The sequence below is a fragment of the Camelus dromedarius genome, chromosome 11 (genome assembly GCF_036321535.1).
Source record: "Camelus dromedarius isolate mCamDro1 chromosome 11, mCamDro1.pat, whole genome shotgun sequence".
NCBI classification, from domain to species: domain Eukaryota; kingdom Metazoa; phylum Chordata; class Mammalia; order Artiodactyla; family Camelidae; genus Camelus; species Camelus dromedarius.
In genome coordinates this window covers 23,737,256-23,759,389 of record NC_087446.1, presented here as the reverse complement: position 1 = coordinate 23,759,389, position 22,134 = coordinate 23,737,256, and the positions used below count along the sequence as shown (strand labels likewise).

General features: G+C 30.7%; 1 protein-coding gene across 1 annotated transcript in view; it reads right to left on the bottom strand.

Moving 5' to 3' along the window:
- Positions 1-22,134, bottom strand: part of LRRIQ1 (leucine rich repeats and IQ motif containing 1) — a 171,021-nt gene that overhangs the window by 119,004 nt on the left and 29,883 nt on the right. Inside the window, exons 11-13 of the mRNA XM_010975087.3 lie at positions 7,338-7,531; positions 6,707-6,834; positions 1,736-1,809 (exon numbers count right to left, since the gene is read on the bottom strand). Of these exons, the coding sequence (XP_010973389.3) occupies positions 1,736-1,809; positions 6,707-6,834; positions 7,338-7,531 (396 nt within the window). The remainder of the gene's footprint in view (positions 1-1,735; positions 1,810-6,706; positions 6,835-7,337; positions 7,532-22,134) is intronic.

Genomic DNA, 22,134 nt, shown 5'->3' with positions numbered 1-22,134 from the left:
AATTTAAAGCTTCTGCTCATCTAAAGATATCATTAATAAAATAAATAGATGAAAGAGGGTTGGGAGAAAACTTTTACAAAACATGTATCTGACAAAGAATTTCATCCAGAATATATAAAAAATTTATACAAATCAATAAGAGGCAAATGACCAAATTTATAAATGATCAGACACCTGAAAAGACACAAAAGAATAAACAGAAATCATCTATGCATGCAAAGAGGTTCAATAGCACTTTTCATCAGAAAAATGCAAACTAAAGCCATAATGAGATAACACAACGAAATACTACACACCTACAGAATGGAACTCTCATATATCACTGGTGGGGAAGTAAAACATTACAACTACTTTGGCAAACAGTTTTTTCAGTTTCTTATAAAGTTAAACATACACCTACTCTATTATCCAGCAATTACATTCTTACACATTTATTCAAAAGAACTGAAAACGTATATTTACAAAACTACTTACAGAAGAATTTCCCTAGGAACTTTATAATCATAGTAGCCCCAAACTGCAAACAATTAAAATATTGATCAACAGGAGAATAGCCAAATTGTGACATATACATACAATGGACTATGCTTCAGAAAAAAAAAAAAAAAAAAAAAAAAGAACAGACTGCTGATACAAACAACTGAGCAACTGATATAGTGGAATGTCACATGAATGCCAAGCAAAGAAATCTCGATTAAAAAAAAACATATAGTTTGATCTCATTAATACCAAGATGTAGAACAGTCAAATTTAACCTACAATGAAATTTAGAACTGTGATTGTCTCTATGAGGGGACTCACTTAAAAAGGGGATGTGGAAATTTGGGGGGAGGGCTATTTACCCAAATCAGTTCATCATTCTTTAATTTAATAAATTTTTAATGGATATCTACTCTATACCTTTTAGAGGTCAATAAGTTAGACACGTTTGTTTACTTATCTTCTTTAGGATAGTCATTCATAGGTAAAAGCTACATAAATTTTAAATAAAAATAGAATTGTGACATTTTCCCAGGTTTACTAGAAAGAAGTAATATGATTTTAAAAGTAGAAAGAAATTTTTAATTGGATTATTTCACCATGCATTAGGAAGAGTTTAGGACACATGGCACCCCCATATGCCATCCTGGCATATTGACTATTTGGAGTTGAAGGCACTTAAAGAGGAGCAAATTAAAAAACACGATGACTTTCCTTCTTTTTCCTAAAAGCGGATTAAGTTCTCACATGAAAGATGTTTGCACTATTCCAGAAGCAAAGAGACATTCTTATCACAAGGCCGGGAAATCTAGGCCAAGAGAAGTGTAAACAAACAAACTTCTTAAACTAGCCTTTCTTTCCTAGTCACTCTCCCATCCAGTTAACTACATTAGCCCAAGGCCCTCTGCCTCATCATGTGCCTTTTCACAATTGACTACTCTTTGTTCAACTTGTTCAACTCCAACTGCTTCTTAGGGTCTTTATTCTTCTTATGAGAACTCTCATATACATGTAAAAAAAAAAAAAGCAATTAAAACTGGTATTTTCCTTTGTTGATTTAACTTATGTCAGTTTAATTCTTAGGCCTAGACTGAGAAAGTAGAGAGAAGTTTTTTCTCCTCTATACCTTATTGTATAAATATATTATTTGTAAATGCCATTAACGCATCTACCCAAAACAACTCCTTACCATATTTGGAACAGAAACTCAAAAGTCTATTACTCAAAAAACAATTACATATTATTATAAACTTACCAGAAAGACAGTTGTTGCTGACATCTAGTTTTCCCAAAGAAACAAAATGAAAAAGTGGTACAATTTTTGTCAAGCTGAAAACAAAAACAGAGTTTACAAAAACTTTTAATGGAATGTTCTTAAGATTATTGATGTAACTATATAGTAATACATTTATAGAATATAATTATATAATGTTACAATTTATAAATTTGGCAGAATATACAATTACATACAATTGCAATTGTACAAAAAATACAATTGTAACATTTACTAATAGTACTTATTAAAATACAGTAATTATACAATTCTAAGTATTTATTTTATAATGGAAGATTTATATTCATTTCTAAAGAGAAATTATCACAGAATCCCCAATTTCAATCATAAATATCATGAAGCTTAATGTGTACTTGATATTTAAATAAAAATAAGTGGGGTTTTTTTGCTGTTACTGTTTTGTCTTTGTATGTGGCCAAATTTACAAAGAACTCATATTTTCTATGTATTTTTTTCTGGCTCAAAAACATAACAAACCATTAAGAGGTAAAGACACAAAAAATACTTTTTGACAATATAACTTATTAGAGTCATTAGTTTTGTTTTTTAATTTAAAAAAGGTTTTATTTACTAGATTGGAAGTATTATAAGTACTGTAAGTGTCTGAAGTTACACTGGGTTATTTTTAAATTGGAAATATGCATTTAAAGAACAATAATAGAAAATGTTTTATATTGGTAGAATAGACTTAAATTTCGCAGAGACCTAAATGTAAGATAGAATAGGCAAATTTTAACATTTAAAGCTAATACTCATTATTAATGCAAGCATATTTAAATTCTAACACTACTGACCTTTTCTCCTACATTTAAAAGTATCTATCATTTTGTAAAATATAATTGTCATTAAGAACCAAATATGTTCAAATAAGGAACATATGTGATACTAAAATAATTCACAATATTAGAAATAAAATCTATGAAGGGAAAATTAACTTTATTTTAATCTGCATTTCCAACTAAGACATGTTTAAACTTAGTTTATAACATAATATCATATTACCCTAGCTATTTGGAAATAAAAATTAAGCTAGCTCATCTATATCTTTAAACAAGACAACATTTCTTTGTATAAAATATATTCTCATCACAAATACAAATCTTCTGGATGAATCAACCCTATAAATCACTCCTATAAAGGTTGAAGATCCAAATATGTTCAAAATATGCTTCCACTAAAGGAGTATTCATGGTACAAAAAATATGCATTAACTTTCACCTCTTTTACTTTCTTGATCTTTATACTGTTCCTCCAATTGTCCTGACAGAGATTTTTATATCTTTATTTCTACCAACTCCTTGCCATGGTTAAAAAAAAAAAAATACTATTATTCTAAGATCAGAAACTCCCAGATTAATACTGTGACTGGAAGCCTCATGGCACAAAACTAACCCTTGTACTGACCTTGACTCCTCTTGTATTATCATGTTCTGCATCAGAAGAGAGACAGAAGATGCTACTGATGATAAAACAGACTAAACAACGAGTTTGGGAGATCTCTCTGAATGAAACCAATCCTAAGTACTATTTATAATAGACCTATACAACACTACTTTCTGAAAACAATTTCCAGGAGAAAAAAAATCCAAGGTACTAAAGAAAAAAGTGATAAAATATTGGCTACTACATTTATATATACATTTCATTATTATATACATACTCCTTAAGAGTAAAATTTATAGAAGTGTCACATGTACACTGAAAAAGAGAAAAACTTAAAACTTTGTCAATACATAATTAGTGGATCTGAGTACTAATTTTACATTCTATACCATTATTACAAGAAATTTGAGTTCTTCAAGTGAAAAAAATAATTCTAATAAATGTTTTTATTATCAAGAAAATTCTTATTTCTTTTATACCTTTAATATTTTTCTAATACTAAATCTTTGCACTTCTACCAAAAGGATTTTAAAAGTTAATAGATAATGAGTTTTTCTGTTTTTTTCAGAATATCTCATGTTTTTAACCACTAAGTTATATGGCAATATTTGGTAACATTTAGGTAATATAAAGACATTAAGTTAAAAAAAATAAGCTTTTAGAATTAAAAATAAAAACTCCCTTTGCAAAAATCAAAATAAGAAATATTTGGTTTGACTAAATATTTTTTACAACATTGAAATTTTACCTTTTCAGATAACCATGCTTTTAGAATTACACTCTTTTTTCTTTTTTGGAAATTTTAATCAAGAAAACTGGCTATTCATTCGCCTTTATGACTATTCATTAGGATGGTAGAAACCTAATAGTAGAATTGGTTTTCTTAAACCTCTAGAACTTTTCCTTTTTACTGACATTCTGTGTATATTTTTTCCAAGAAAATTCAAACCAGAAAGACAAAAGACATTAGCGAAAACCTAATACCATTTGACCTGGTCACATTAGCCCTGGGCATAAAAAAGATATAAATTTCAAAGACGACAGAAAGCAAAAGATTTGTACAATGAGCAGCCAGTGGCTAACAGTTTCCACTTTCTGCTCCTACTTAGAGTCTCACTGGAAGTAGAAAGGCTTATGAAGCTGGGGAGTCTTCCAGTTAGAACTCCGCTGAGAAAAACTTAAAACAGTCACATGTCCTAATGAAAATTTAAAACAGAAGTCAGGATGAAACAAGTATTTCAAACAATATGTACCAAGTATCACTCTTTATATGTATTTCATTTCTTGGGAAAAAAGCATATGGACACATAATTTCTTCCTTGTTATGAAAATATCAAAAGTTAAGAGAAAAATATATATAATTTAAAAGACATACCAACAACAAATCCAAATATCACATTTCTAAAATTCTTCTCCGTTTTGCAAAATACGTTGCTATTCATTTTCCTTTTAGATAATCATTAAAATCCCATAAAATAGGTAAGGTAGGTATTACTGCCCTTTTCACGTGTGAAAAAAATGAGGATCAGGTAATGAGAAAAGAGTTGCTTAATGTCAACTGACAGATCAAGTGTAGATTGAGAATTTAAACCCAGATCTGTTGACCCTGAATTTTACAGACCTAATATAGTTCTAAAAAAGTCAAAGCACATGTAAAAGCTTGATGTAAAATAAGCAATGTCTACAATTAATGGTATTAGCTTATTGTAAAAAGTCCCAAGGTTGAAGATTATTTTTCACTATTATTTTAGGAAATAATTTTTATCCTCTATATGTCCATTTCTAGTAATCACGTTTTCCTGGTCTCTTTAGGTCTTATCCTTTCATCTTCTCATAAGTGGCAGGAGGTTCCTTGTGCAAAGAACTTTGAGAGACCCACAAAAATACATTCAAATATGTGACAATATTATTAAAAAATTCAACATACCACATATTACACAATAATTTTACTACTGTCTTATATAGATAAGTTCAATAGATTATTTGACTTACTCCTAAGAGTTTTTTGGTGGTAAGGACATATATTACTCAGTTTTGTATCCCCCATAACAGCAAACACCACATCAATATTCAAATGTTATAAGGCTGAGCAAACAAAATTATTAAGAATTATTTTGTCTAAGTATTCCAATTATTGTTATCAACTCTAAAAAATTTTAATACTGTGGTTTATAAAATTCCTAGTGATGTCAGATTGATATAAGTCACATCAGATTGATAAGGCAAAAGTCTAGCAGCTAGTATGAATTTTAATTTTTAAAATCAGACTATTTCTTTGATGATTTAAATTGTCCAAAGAAATAAAAGGCATTATTTCTCAAACAGTGTTCTTGATTTAAATATTTTCTAAATTCTTTAAATATTATTATATTCATCAATGTGGCTTAAGATCTATTTTTATAAAATATGCTAGATATGTCAATTACTGAGTAACTTATAAGCAATGTCCAAAGCATTGCTGAGTATTTCTATTGAAATCGTATTCCTTACCTGAAAAATATTGTGAAAAGATCCAATAAGTTTGTGATGGTTCACATTACTAAAACAGTATTATCTGACCATGCTGGTTTTGGAATAAATATCAACTTTCATATTTTAGATGTGATTAAAACAATTTGAGGGAATTTTAAAATACCAATTCAGTTTTTGATCTGTTAAATAGTGGAATAGTTTAATGGTGGAAGTTAAGTCTTCTGGGATGTGCATGCTTAAAGGATGAGCACCATTATGTCAGAGATTGAGAGAAAAATTTACATTTTATGGGGGGGTAATTGACAAACATATTAAAAGTGAGCTGTCCTTGTTCACTTGTTTTGCAAGAATTGTATAACTCAAAGAAGCAACTTCTTATTAAAGATGGTTCCTTTCCACTAGTCCATGTGCCTTTGGTGAACAAATTAATCATATTAGAGTGAAGAGGTCTCAATGATACATTACGAGGAGGGAGATATACACATATTGTGCTCCTGTTTCAGTTTTAGACAGTTATTCTCTGCAAAGATCCAGATGTCTGGTAGTTTCAAATGGATCTTTTGTGGCAGGTACCCATCTCGATTTAATGTTAATGTATTTTTTTTAAGTGTTACTTTATATCCTGAGGGAAATCAAGTGTAAATCAATCTTAGCAGTTACAAAAAGACATGTAAGTTGAGAGCAGCTTAAAAATCGTTCTTCCAGGACTTAATAAGTACCATTTGAGAGAATGAGGCATCCTTCTGAATTAAATTAACTACCTCCTGTATTTTCCAAGGACTGTACCTTTACAAATATAAACAAACCTGCCCTGAGAGATTACCATAGTACATTTTTTAGAAGAAACAAAATAAGTAGGATAAATAACAAAATTCTACTGAAATTTGAGGGTATGTCAATACACTAATCATTTAACACTATAAAATTATATTTATAATTTACGTACTAATTTATTGTGATGTAAGTTCACTGAATTACTGGAAAAAACCTAACAGCTTTCCTACTAGTTATGAAGATCACACATTTACGTTAATCATTCACTGCATTTAAGCTTGATTAAGCAAAGTGCATTTTCACCTGTTTTGAGAAATGGTCAGGAATTGTAGTAAAGGCAGCCAATATGAAGAAAATGCTTCCACAGTTGAAATGCTGTTATCATCCAAGTGCAATTCTCTTAGTAGAACATGATTCTCCAAGGATGGAAGCTATATTTAAATTTGGGTTATTAGCTTATATTAAGTAAAATATTTTTGTCATTTAACCACATTTAAAAATATAAAACTTACCAAAACTAACAACAGATGTATTCTGGTAAACTGCATATTATAATCAAAGTATAATATTATGAGCATTTTAGTATGAGTAAAATTTCTAATTATTAACTTCATAATTAGAACTTTTTAAAAAAAATAAAAAGTACTTCATAACAAATTTTATATAAGTTTGGTCCCACTTATACATTGAGTCATAACTAAAGAGATGATTTATTACATTTCAGTATTATAAAACACTATTAGATTTATCTATAAGATTATAACTATGTTGAACATTTTTAAAATAAAGTATATAATAGTTTAAGCTAGAAATTGAATACAGATGATAAGTAAAAAAGAACAAAATTTAACACAATTGCTTTTAAAATGTGTGGTTGGTATTTATCAAAAGAAAACTGTTGTGCTAGTCACAGAAATCAATTCAAAGCATTTACCTCACTTAGATAATTTCCCTGTAACTTCAGTATTTGGAGCAATCCACAGTTTTCAATGCCCTCAACTTCAGTAAGATGATTATGTGAGCAATCCAGGTATGTAATGGTAGGCGTATCACAAAGACCTTTTGTACTAATTAACTGATTGTGGTCCACAATTAGTTGCTGAAGATTTTTCAAAGATTCTAAACCACCTGGAAGAAAAAATTTTCCAAGATCACTTGTATCACACATTCTTCCAGACACTAGAGTTTCAATTTTTTCTAAATAAGTGCATCTTTCTATTTATCAATATCAAGTGAGGATTTAGACCAGGTGAAAAATGTGTGTGTATAAAATGTATTATTATTTAAACTTGTACCTAAGAGATACATTTTTGAATGACTTAATTATGTATCACTTCAAAAGTGAAGTTCAACAACTCATGAGAGATTTTAATCTGGTGACATTACCATGATTTCAAGCCTTAGATGTTGAGAAACATTTGAACATTTCTATTTCTAGGAATCTACTATATGGTAACACACACAACTATCAAGAAATACATACAGAGATTCCTTGCCATATTAATTTTAGAAAAGTTAAGGAGAAAAGTTAAATGTCTATTAGTAAGGGAATAGTTAAGTAAGTTATCAAGTATCTATAAAACAAAAATGTATAATCTTCAATATGAAGTAGTCTGATACAGAAGGATGCCCATGACATACTACTGTCTGTAAAACCTAAGTTGCAAACACAGGCTTTCAGCTAATGAGTGTAGCTGAATCTAAATCTGCACATCTACAATTGTATTGCATAGAATAAGGTCCGGGTTGATTCATAAGCATCTAGGAACAGTGGTTACCCCTGCAAAGTAAGAAAGAGAAAGGGTAAGCAGAGAGAGAAAGTTTCACTACTTACAATGCATTCATCTCTATTTTTTAAAAATTTAAATGAGAACATACTTCTTGTGTAATATTTTAAAACAATATATTTGTGGACAAAAGCAGAGAAAGTATTGAATAGAACTGTTATTCTGTATTTAATCCTGACCACCACCACCAAATGGTTGTTAAGCTGTAGAAAAAAACTTGAGAAAACCTGATGCTGTCACCCATCAAAAGGGTTTTGTTATGTAGTCAAAGTGGGGGACACTATACAGAGACAGGGAGGCATGCCTCAGATTTTAAAATGAAAGCTTTAAAGTTGTACCTAAGAGATATACTTTTGAATGACTTAATTATATAATCACTTCAAAATTGAAGTTCAGCAACCCATTAGAGATTCCAATCTGGTGATATTCAGTGAAATGCTAAAAAAGAGACTTGTCAGGATCTCTAAAACACTGGCCTAACTGTAACAGTGAGGGAGGAAGGGGAGGACACGCATTTGTGTGTGTGTGTGTTTGTGTGTGTGTGTGTGTTGGCCTAATGAGAAAAAGAAAAGGAAATCATCTAAAAATATGTGAAACCGAGGTCTTCCAACAACCATGAGAAAGTGAGACTGAACATAAATCTTTCAGCCTCATTGAGCCTTGAGATGATGGCAGTCCTGTTTGACAGCTTCACTGCAGCCTTGTGAGAGCCCTGAGCCTGAACCACCCGACTAAGCCAGTTCTAGACACCTGATCCACAGAAAACATGAGGTAATACATGTCTGTGGTTTAAACTGCTGAATGTGGAGGTACTTTTCTTCAAGCAATATATAACTAATACAGTAAGAATTCTATTCTTAAGAAAACACAAGAAAGAAGAAAATACGTTGAAAATGCTTTGAGCTATTGAAGAACATTTAAAGAAACTTAACGTAACAAGAATTCAAAGTCACTAAAACAAAAGATGTGGGTAAAGAAGTGGACCAAAATAACACCATGGCAGAACTAATAATTTAGGAAAAAAAAACATTATACAGGACAGAGAACTAAAGACTGAATTGTTCAAAAAGAGAGAATCACATTGAGAGTAAAACGCAAAGCAGAAGATAAAAAGACATAGATTACACTAATTAAATAATAATAGAAATGACAAATAGACAAAGTCACAAAATATGGATCATCTATGATTAAAAAATGGAACCAGACCAAGAAAAGTTTTCAAATATATATATATATAGAGGAAAACTTTCCAGGAATGAAGGAATAATAATCTATGAAAATTGAAAAGGACACTATATTCCAAGAAAAATTTATGTCGGTTTATTCACAATCAGATATCTTACTTAATTTATTGATCAAGGACAAAGAAAATGTTATTCAGGTATCTGGGGCAGAAATCAGTTATGAGGGAGAAAAATCAACTTAGCCTCCAGGTTAACCACAGCAAAACACAATATCAAAATGCAAAGGAGTGATGTTCATGAAGTAGCAAGTGAAAATGTGACCTAACAACAGAATGCACAGCTGTATTTCAAGTATGAAGGCAACTGAGAGATATTCCTGAATGTGAAAGAATTCAGGGAATACAGCATCCATTAGCCCTTCTTTGAAAAATAAGATTAAAAAGAGTTAATGAACTATGTAGTACAAGCAGGCAAAAGATGAGAGAAGCAGTCTGTCAAAAAAAAAAAAAAAAAAAAAAAAGACTGGTACTGACCCATTTTCAAACAGATCTAATTCTGCTATAGGATATATAGATAGAGTCATAAATCCTGATTTGATGTCATAAATCCTGATGTAAAAAACAAAAACGGTGAGGGGAAAAGAAGATTGGAAAAAGTGGAATTATCCTGATTTATTCTATTTTCCTAAAGAGCAGTTAATATTGTCTAAAATAGATTAATCAAAAGTATACCTTTTATAAATTACTGAACAACAAATAAGATATTATGACTGACAAAATTGGAAGGAACAGATGGAATTGTAAGTGAGACAATTTTATTATTTTTAGCACAAGGAAGCCAATAGATAGTCTAAAATTTTGGAGTAAAAATATTTTCATATAATCTTCTGCCACAATGTTTAACAATGCTTTCATGAGTCTTTAAATATGTCCCATCTTAGTAAGTTGTTTGTAGGAAAGTTGATTGAAAATGAATGTTTTAACCAGTAATTCACATGTACATGATTATTGATCACTATAAGATTCTTTTATAATACTTCAACATATTTCAACAATTGCTTACTCTAGAAATCATTGTACTTCAATGTACTAAATCTTAGTTGATGTTCCATTTCAGTAGTGATAAAGTTTCGGCTGCATCATCTCAAAAGCAGTACTAAAAAGTTAACTGCTACTTTACTATTAGGATGTAAAACATATGCCTACTGCACATCTCTTTATGTATACTCTAGTTATCATAGGTATTATTAAATGTTCTATGATGTTTAATTAAACTTTAACTACCTAAATCTTTAAACTTTACACTAAGTACATTTATCTACATAAGAAAAGTAGGTATTATTGTCTGAATTGTTCCAATGTTCATTCAAGTGATTCCTTATTTAGATAATTTTTTCACAGAATATGCCTCCCTCATAAAGGAGGACATTTTGTTTATCATTTTACATTTGTTATTCCTCAGTTTTTAACTTCTACTCAGATGTTAGCTATGTTTATTACCGTTTTATTTTCTTAATAGTGGTATGTGACAGTTTTTTCTTACTTCTTGAAATAGCAGGCATGAAGAATCTTCTATGTTAACATGTGTAAATCGTTTATATTTTCCACATTTTTACTACAAATATGAAAGTGTTTTTCCAAAAATAGCTTTACTTGTAACACAGAGCTCGATGAGACTTGTTCTACAAGTCCCAGCACTATGTTGTGTCCTCATGGGAACAGAAAAATGACATATATGATCTCTGCCCAAGTATCTCTTACCTGATAAATTCAACTAGACTTTTTAGAAAATTATGACATGTAAAAAACATTCACAACTTATTGTCAAGTGAACAAAGTAAATTACAAAACAGTATGACTGTAGTGATTTTTAAAATGGATAGAAAACAATCTGGAAAGCTCACCAATACTGGTTATATCTGGATAGTGGGATTATTATGCATTATTATTTTATCATGTTACATTATAACTTATAGACAATAGTCACATATTGATTTATAGATTAGATTAAAAGTTACTTAGGAAGAAACAAAAAATTTCATTCCCAGAAATTTCTGGTCGGACAGTGTGCTCATCTTTACCTCTGAAAATAACCAAAACCGGTCATTAACATTTTTTTTAATGGTTCAAGTGAGCTGTTAAGAAAGCAAAAAAGTCTCAGTCTAAAATCTAAATAGATATGGTAGGCAAAGAAAAGCAGAACAGTAAAGCCAGTTTGCTGTGTTAGAAGACTTGTTAAATGTGATGAATATGAAGATCAATATAACCTCACAGTTTGAGGAGACAAACCTTAAAATTCACAAATAGTAGGCAAGTGTAACAAACGGTTCTACATAAACTTGGACCCCAATCAGCTATACCTAACCAGAAGACAGGAAATTAAACTGCCTGTCTCAAATCTCAGTATTCAGTAAGAGGAGAAAAAAAAATCCTCCCTCTAAAATAATAAACACAAGCTGACTCTCTCATAGGTTTGTAACTCAAAGTTACTCTCATGGTGATGAGGAAACTTCCACTACAAATGTAGCACAAGTGTTCTAGATTGTTTGTGTCCCTCGGCATCTGAAAAATCTCTAAATAATAAACTTTAATCTCATAATTAGGAATAATCACAAAGCTTAAGTTCCAAGGGAAAGACAGGTGACCAAAAAAATCACAAGAGATACACAAAGAAATAATACATCACAAGTAAGAGCAGAAATAACAAATTTCAGAAGAACCAGATCCACATGAAAATTAAGATTCATTGAAATTAAAAAGTCAGTGACCAGAATTAACAGCAAGTTAGAATTTGTCAACTGGAATATAGATACATAGAAATTATCTAGAGGCAGCAGAGAGAGACAGAAAGAATATAGGAAATAATGAGGCAAGAGTCAGAAGATGTAATATATATCTAGTGTATGTACATTTAGAAGGAGAGAACAAAATGAGGAAGAAAAAACTTTTGAAGAGATAATGTTGACAAATAGATAAAATTTAAAAGTGTAAATTATATATTCAATAATTGCATCAAACCCCAAGCAGGATGAATTAAAAAGAAATCCATGCCTAGACACATCAGAGTAAAAATTCATAACAATGAACAGCAATGACAAGAAAAAAATCCTTAAAAGAGACACAGACAATGCCCTCAAAGTTTCATGTAGTTAACAGACAACTGACTTCTTAATAGCAACAGTGAAAGTAAAAAAGTAATGGAATGATATTTACAAATTGCTGAAAGAGAATAAACTTTAATTTAGAATTCTATATACACCCAGTTAAATTATGATTCAACTATGAATGTTAAGTAAAGACATTTCCAGAAAAACTAAATCTGGTAGAATTTTCCATCAACTAGTTCTTCTACTTGAGGAAACTTTAAAGGATCTATATCAGGAAGAAGAAAAATGATCCAAGATCTTAAATGAAAAATAATTAAGGGCATAAAATAAATAAATATGGGAAAATATGATCAAACTTTGTATAAAACAACCATAATATAGTCCTTGACCTTAAATAAAAATACATTTAAAATCCTGAACAACAAACACATATAAGTCAGGCAAGTTGAGGTAAACATATCAATTAATGAGATAAACTGAGTGTATTTTAAAATTTCTGTGGTGACCTCTAAATTAATAAAGTATATAACTATCAAAGGAATTGAGAAGAAAAGAGAAAACAAGAGGGAACATACCAAACAACTCAAAAGAAGACAAGACAGGAGAAGGGGGAAAAACAGAAAATGTAGCGTAGGCTTCCCGTTTACAGTAATGATGCATAAGGCAATGAGAAACATTCTTTTGTTAATAACTGAAAAAAAAAATGACAAAATATAAACATACCTGCTGAAGGCATTTAAGAACTAAACTGGTATCACAGAATGAGCGGATTAATTTCCAGAAGAAATGAGGAGAGCACATCATTCAGGATATCTATTAATTCTGAGAAAGGAAAGCCTGCAGCACTAGGGGGTCAAAATCTGGGCTCCAGCGCTCTCTTCAGAGAAGGAGGCCCAACGAATCTCTACCTTACTGTCAGTTGGGGCCTCCACGTGCTACACATGAATCCAAATACAGAATGGCTCCCCAGGTACTGAAGCCCAGCTTTAAATAATATCAATACCAATATATGAATTTAGCTGCACAGAGATTGCTAATGCTTGTAGCTTTAAACAGTAAAGACCTCAAGAGGAAAATAACAACAAAATAGCCTCAAATTTATTCTACAGTTTTGTTTTTCTTTGTATTTTCTGACTGTAGAAATAACAAAAAACTAAGCAAGGAGATAATCATGTCAATAGAAATCAAGAAAAACACACACAATAGACACTACCCATGGGAATCCAGACAATGGAATTATCACATACATGCTAACAAAACTTTGGTGAACACATTAAGGAAAATTAAAATTAAAAACTTACATATTAGATACTATAAAAATGTGAACTGGATGCTTAGTAAAAGAAGCACATAGAAATTCTAAACCTGAAAATCTACAACTACAAACAAGATTTTCTTGGATGGACTACATTAGACACAGCTGAAAAGAGAATTAGTGAACTGTAATTTGAGTGACAAGGTAACATCCAGAATGACCCACAGAGATGCAAAAGAATTGTAAAGAATTATACAAGGATAATTATAAGCATATCAGAGGATTATAGAATATAGAGGGAATCTATATATATTTATATGTATCTCTGTATAAAGAAATGATAGCTCAGAATTTTTCAACACTGAAGAAGGATACCACGCCACTGATTTAAGAGGCACAATGGATGCAAATAGGGTGAATACTAAGGTAACCGCAATAGGAATATCAGAGTAAACTGATGAAAACAATGGGCAAAAAAAAAAAAATCTTAAAAGGGGAAAAAGAAAATTATCTTCCAAGGATCAATGATTAGGTTGATGCACATCAACCCAGGCAAGGAATGCTACAATAAATTAAAAATATATTCACAGTGCAGGAAATGCATGCCAAATGGCAAGTCTTTATCCCAAAATATATACACACATGTGTATGTATGTATGCAAATTCTTCTGGTGAAAGAATACCATACACGAAAAGCAGAATAAAGATCAATGGAAAGGTTTAAAAAGTGGGTGAATACAAATGATATTGACTTTATAAAATAATAATGTCTTAAGGCATTCAGAACATACACATGCATGAAGTTGAAGTTTTCTAAGACCCTACCATTGCCTTGAAAAAAAGAGAAAGTGCCAAATAAATTCAGATTTGGTAAATCAAGAAGGCATGATCAATACCTGTAGTAAACCAAAAGAAGAGTAAAATAATATATAAATGGTAATAGAGTAGAAAAGAAAAATGGAATAGTCTAAAATCTCAACCAAACCAAAAGGCATGAAAAGAGAAAAAACAGAAAGGACAAACAAATAGAAATAAATTGTAAGACAGTAGATTTAAACTCAAGTATATCAGTAATTGAACTTCATTACCGATTACACTTAATTATTAGGGACTAAAAGTTACAAATCAAAGCTAAAATTTGTCCGGCAGCCTAAATAAAACAATAACAAAAACAACAAATTTTTATGTTACATTAAAAATGCCAAAAATGGAACTTGCAGAAATAATGTTAAGTAAAAGGATAAAAAGAGATGTATTATGTAAACACCAAACCAGGAATTCTCAATGTGTAGGCCAGAGCCTTCCTCCAGGGACATTTTTAAAGGTTCCATGGAGTCAAAACTATTTTCATAATAATTCTAAGAGGTTATTTGCCTTTTTCACTCCCATTTGCTCAGGAACACATAGTGGAGTTTTCCAGAGGCTACATGAGGTGTGATATTGTAGCAAATTGAATACAGAAGGATATAGGGAAATCCAGCTGTCTTGTGTTAAGCTAGACATTAAAGAGATTTGCAAATATGTGTAACAATGACTCTCCTCTCACTGTATCTTTTTGTTTAAAAAATACAGTTATTATTTCTAAAACTGCTGTGGATGCAAAGGCTTTATTATCCTAAACTTGGAATGAATGAAAGAATGAATAAACCCAAAAAAATTCTCAGTTTTTTCCTAATTTAGTAAATATTGATATACATAATCCACATAGATGAAAGCTGTCTGAGGGACCCTCAAGGATTTTTAAGTGTTAAAAGGGTCCTGAGTCCAAAAGAAAGTTGATTTGGTTATGTCAGACACAAAAGAATAAGGCAGAAAGCTTTAACACAGATGAAAAAGGATATCTAAAAATGATAAAATTGGTCAATTCAACAGAAACAGTTGTCAATTTATGTACACCAAATGGCATAGGCTCAAAAATATTTACAGCAGAAAAGGAACAACTGTAATAATGAAGGTCTACAATCTACAATCATGCTAGTCCCATGTATAACTTTTTCTCCATGACTGGCTAATGTGACCAGTGCCCCACTGAATCAGCAGGCAGTATGGCCCGGTGAAAAATGAACAGGCTCCAAGGCAGGCAGTCCTGAATCTCAATAACATGTGCCTGCTCAAAAAACAGGTATGTGAATATAAGCAAGTTACTTAAATTCTCTGATCCTTTGTTCCCTTATTTGTGGAGTGGGGGTGATTTCACATTATTGAGAGGACTAAAAATAGTATTTTAAAGTAGCATGCACATGTCGGGTACTAAAAATGATAGTTATTATTGTTTCCTAACAATTATCCTCAAATAAAAGCAGGGAGTTAAAAAACTGTAACTGTAGTGACCAAATAAGACTTCAAAGAGATACGTGAGAGCTAAACCTTGAAGAAGGAATAGGATATTAATAATACACACTCAGAAAAGACTATACACAGTTGATTCAACAGTCATTTGATCCAGGCAATGCATTGAATCACAAGGGGGAATCTGGATGTGAAGGAAGCTAGAATAAATTGCCCCCCTTTCACTTTTAATCTTAGAAATTCTCTGCTGTCAAATGAAGGATGAGAACTGAGCAAAACAAACTTAGAGCAAGCTTTATATTAGGGTATCTTTACTTCCTCAACACCTCTAAGAAAATGAATCTCTCTCAGGCAAAATTTCTGATATTTCTTCTACTCCCCATCCAAAACAAAACAAGTAAGCCACAAACATATTCATGAGTCTCCTTCAAAGGACTTACATGCAATAAATAAAATCATAAAGGACTGCTTAAATATTTTTGAGTTTACTGCTTCAATATATTCTTTATTAGATCTTTAAAATTTTTCTAGGTCTCACAAAATAAAATTGAAGCCAAGTATGCTTATCCCTCAAAGGGGATTGCCCATGGCAAAATTAGCATTTGGCTATACTTGCCTCAAATATCTATTTCAAAGAATTCTTCCCACATAAATGAGCCAGTGGTCTAATGAAACATTCCTGCTACAGGGGGAAAAAAAACTCCTGTAAGGAACAGCAAAGCTAAAGATGTTCAATTAGCTGGAGGTTTTCACTAAATAAGTGTTTGGTGAAGCTCTACCTTCTTCAGCTGTTCAGTGATTGCTATGTTTGACCGTTACATACAATTATGTTGAGTTATGTTTGAGATTTTCAATTTCAATGCAAAAGTCCTTCAGGATCATGCACGTTGTGTGGAAACAAGAATACTGAATAGGAATCAGGAAACCTGGATTCTAGCCCCATCTCTGCCAGGAGTTAGATGAAAACTATGTGAGTCTGTTTTTCCATCTGAAAACTAAGACGCCTAGCCTGGCAGGCCTGCCAAATCCCTTTCAGCTTTGTACCAGGCATTGTTGCATTTCAAAACTAAAGAGTAAGCTAGCACCATCTAGTGGAATCCAAAGAATTCACTAAGTATATAATGAAAAATATTTCCACAAGCAAAATATCCATAGCTTTATTTTAACTTCATTATTTTTTTCTAATGCTCCAATGACAACATTTTGTAGCAAGAATTAATCCAGGCACATTTTCCCTATGAGCCATGACACAGTAATCAAGTCTACGTGAAAATGTTGAATTATTTCAATATCTTTTATACTTACAATACTAGTGTCACTTTTCCATAAAGTAGAATTATCTGAAAATTAAAACAGCAGGAAAAAAAAACCTCCTAGTATCTCCATCTATTTACAATGATATATTCTAGGAATGTGTTACCTGAAAATTTATAAATTAACAATTTATGTAAATTGCTGACAAAGAAACCATGTTTCCAGATTAAAGTTCTCCTAAAATAGCAGAGACAGAAGTTTTATGAGTAAGGAAACAAAAAGAATTATTTGCTCTTATACATTAACATCATACTTATTTTCATTTTTACCCAATAAACAATAAAGGAAATATAGGGATTTACTCCTATTCTCTTTCTCTCTCTATAAATACCTATCACTAGGATAATTTCAGTGAAAGACAGGACAGTCATTTATTTCATTTATTGCTGCATCCAAGGCAATATTCCACTGCTGTGTTCTAGTGCCTGGAAAAGTACTTACATATAGTAGGTGCTCAGTACATTTGCCCACTAAAATTTATTAATGAATAAACCTTAAAAAATCATTTTTTCCAGCATAAGTTGTAAAATGGTATTACAAAATGGTAGTAATCTTAAATATTAAAAGTGTATTTATGAGAGACAGAGTAGAATGACACAATTTAAAAATTAGGTCCTAGGGTAGACTTCTGAGTTTCATATCCTGGTTCTATCATTTACTAACTGTATGATTTTAGACATAAACTTTCTGTGTTTATATTTTCTCATGTGGAAAAAAAAGATTTAATAGTAACTAACTCATAATACTTACGTGAAAAACAAATGAGTAAATATGTATAAAGCACATAAAACAAATACCTGGTGGTAAAAAAGTTATCTATTACTACTTATATTATACTAAGTTGTATTTTTTCTGTAACTAAAATTTATAAAACACTTTGGTCATAAAGCATGAATTTTAAAAATTAATTTAGTTTCAAAATGTTCCTGCTAGAAAGACAATAAAATCCAACATATTTTGGGAGAAACAAAGGAACTAGATAATAAATTATGAATCACCTATTTTTCTTTTGCTTTGGCTATTCATTAAAATACGAAATCAAAATATGAAAGGTTTCCCAAAGACCAATTTTACAAACGTCAACGACCACTGTGGCAATATTCATTCAAGAAATGTTTTTTCTACATTACTTGTAGAGAACAAAATGTCTTATCAATTTTGCCTAAAATTTACTTATAGGAAATTTCAGGCAAAAAAAAAGCATGAAATATAATGATGATAACAAACACTAAAATTTAAACTGCAATCTACCCAAATTAAACTGAGTTACAAAAGACAAAGATTCATGTAGCTTCAAGGGAAAAAAACAAAACATTTAAAATTTAAAAGTATAATAAAATCTCTTTTCTGATAAAATAAAACCATCTTTAAAATCTTCAACCTAAAGTGAACTTAATGAACTTAAATTATTTTGTGCATTCAAAATATGCAAGTATAACTCCAGATCAAGTGAAAAACACTCTATAATGAAAAACTTGCTACCCAAATAGAACCAATTATAGAAAATAATATAAAAACATACCAAGTATTATTTAAATTACCACAAAATTTGTATGATCATATTTAACCAATCAAATAATTATTTTTGCTACATTTGACCAGAAAATAATCTGTACCTCAATATGTAATATATCTTAAAGACATCATTTTCAATTACATTTTAATTTTATATTTCAGTTATGATTATTTAGTAATAATTTTTAAAAATCTCTTTCCATAGTCACAGCACACAATATGTTCAAACTTTAAAGCTTTAAATATATTATTAACTTCATAACTTTCAATTTATAGAATTAAATTTTAAACTATTATTCTAAAATAGTGCATTTCACATGGTGTTTCTATTTCTACAATTGTTTAATTACATTGGAAAACATTCAGTAAAAATGATTTCAAATGAATTCTCTTAAAGAGAGTGAGAGAGTTGCAATTTTCATTCATTTAAATGCAAAGAAAGTCAAATAATAAAAATACGCATTAATGTTTTCTAATAAAGCGTAATCAGAACTAACATTACATATTAACTACTGCAGTAACTACAGCTTAGTAAGAATTAGGAACAAGTTAAACTTGAAACTACAAATGCAGAACACATGGTATTGCTTCCAATTTTATTTCACCTCCTTAAGAAATATTACAGTGTGGAATAGTGACTTACTAACTTACAAACACAAATCTATCTTTGTGCCCCTTCATAAGAGTTCTTAGAATCAATATATCATTGAAAGACAAAATCTATGCTTTTCAGTTAGCTCAACCAGAATCTCCATAAGCAGTTCCTGAAGATGAAAAACAGACTCCAACTGGTCTTCAGAAAATCTACTTTCTCATGTGTACTCTTCTCACACTCAATAAATACAGTGTTTTCATTGTACCCAACAGACAGCAAAGATGTCTTTTACCTTGTTTGCTCTGTACTACAAAGATACCCCAGGTACATCAATTAATACTATGGCAGTTTTCACATAAATCTTGCAGATATCCTATCCCAGGAAATCCACTGGCTACAAAAAATCCCATACAGCACTGCTGGCAATGAAAATGAAGTGAATGGGAGTTTAAGCATTTCTTCTCACAAGAAGCCTTTTTCTTTTTTTTAAGCTTGCTTCAGTGTGTGCCAATATAGTAACATACATTATCAGTGCACTAGCTTTCATTCCAATAACAACAAATTTATTTCTGCATGTATTTTAAATTAAAATTTTAAAATAAAAAATTTGTATCAAAACTCATCAGTTTGGGACACTCCCACATACAGCACAGGCACACAAGCAAATCAACATATTAAAGAACATTATAGATTATATTTTTAAATTGTGCCTTGAAGTGTTTGTAAAACAAAAGGTTGTTTTGTAAAAACAACCAAACTTTTCTCGTAATAAAAAAAAAAAAAAGAGATGATGGTGACTGCTTAGATCCAACTCTCCCCAAACCTCTAATTCATAAAAAGCAACTACGAAATCAAAATACCCACAACCTATCCTTCCATTGCAAATGGGAGATAAAGAAATTACAAGCTAAATTTTTTTCTAAATGGAATAATAAGTATCTGGGACCCAATACAATCCAGGCTGAATTTACACTTTTACAGAGGAAATCCTAAAGAATCTGAATGGATAAGTAAGAAGTGAAGGTGCCTCAGTGGAGGAGGAACCCATTTGTTATCAACAAGGCCTCCCTTCAGAAAGAGAGAGCATGGTCCAGAATGGGATGACAGTACTAAGACCAAGTATATGAATTAAACTGATAAATGAAAATGGCCAAGGTCTGTACAAGGGAAAAATCTTTTAAGCTTGCACCAAAAAAAAAAAAAAAAAAAAAAAAAAGCCAAATCCATGCTGCACACAAATACATACCTAAAACAAAGTGATTCAGAAAGGTTAAAAATGATTTTTTTGGATGGCCAAGTAGGCAGATATAAACAAAAAGAAATTATATCAAAGTAAAATTCAGTCATAAAAGCATTAAAGAGACAAAGAAGGGAACTTATAATTTTCAAGGCTAAAATTCACAATAAAATTAACACTGTTAAGAATATCCAATATGGAACAACATTCATAAAGCAGAAACCAAAGGACATACATAAAGAAATAGGCTGATTAATAACAGACACATTTAAAGTAGCTCAACTTTCTCGGTCCAAGGTAAATCAAGTAGACAGAGGACACCTAAAGCAAATGATCACTAAGGTAGATTTTAAAGGTGAAAACATAAACTCAATATATATTCCAACAAAAAAATGACCTTCTTTTCAAGTACACATGAAATTTTCCTGAAAACTAACCATGTATTAGGAAAACCATGAGTTTCAAAAAGCAGAAATGACACAAAAATTATTCTCCAACTATCATGAAATAAAACTAGGAAAAATAACAATAAAAATAGTTTTTCCATATGGAAATTTGAAATCCTGGTTAAAAGATAAAATATATCATAAAACTGTAGAACTGATGAAAAGACCTACATATCAGAAGTTACAGAATTGGCAGCACTCAGAGAAGAAGACTGAAAAAGGATTAAAAAACTGAATTAAATAAAATATACTCAAAAACAGAAACGAACAACATAATAAACAGAAGAAAAGCAAAAGGAACTGGCATTAACGTGTATTAATGGTAGGAGTGCAAAATGGTATAACTCATATAAAGTGCATCTGGCACTATCTTCCTAAATTAAAGACATCTTTTGCCCCTGAAATATATATGTATCAGGAAACTAACCTAAAGATATACCTGATAAAGTATGAAATGACGTAGGTATCAGGCTAGTCATTATGGCAATGTGGAGTGTAAACCATCCACCGTCCATCAACCAGGGACCAGTGGAATAAATTCTGGTCCATCCACAAAATCGAGTACTATAAAGCCATGGGAAAAGAATGCTATGAACTCCATATATGTTATTACATGAAAAAAAAGCAAGATAAAGAAGAGTACTTCAAATATTCTGTATTTTGTGAAAGGAAGTATTAGCATATATACATATACTTCTTAGATATGGTTTATGTATGTATACTTATATACACATATATTATTGTACACATATATACATAAATATCTATATACAAAAGCAGGTGGGAGAACAGGGTGAAAAGAACAGGGATGAAAGCACAGTCTCTTTGAGTATGCCTTTTTTAATGCAGTTTAACTGTGGAAACATACATGCTTTACATATCAAAAATAAAATTGAATCAAATGGGAAAAGTGAACTAATTATATTTCAAGTTCATAACGTAATCACAAAGATAAAATACTTCAGGTGATCACATCACTTTGGGGGACAAAGTGCAAGGACCA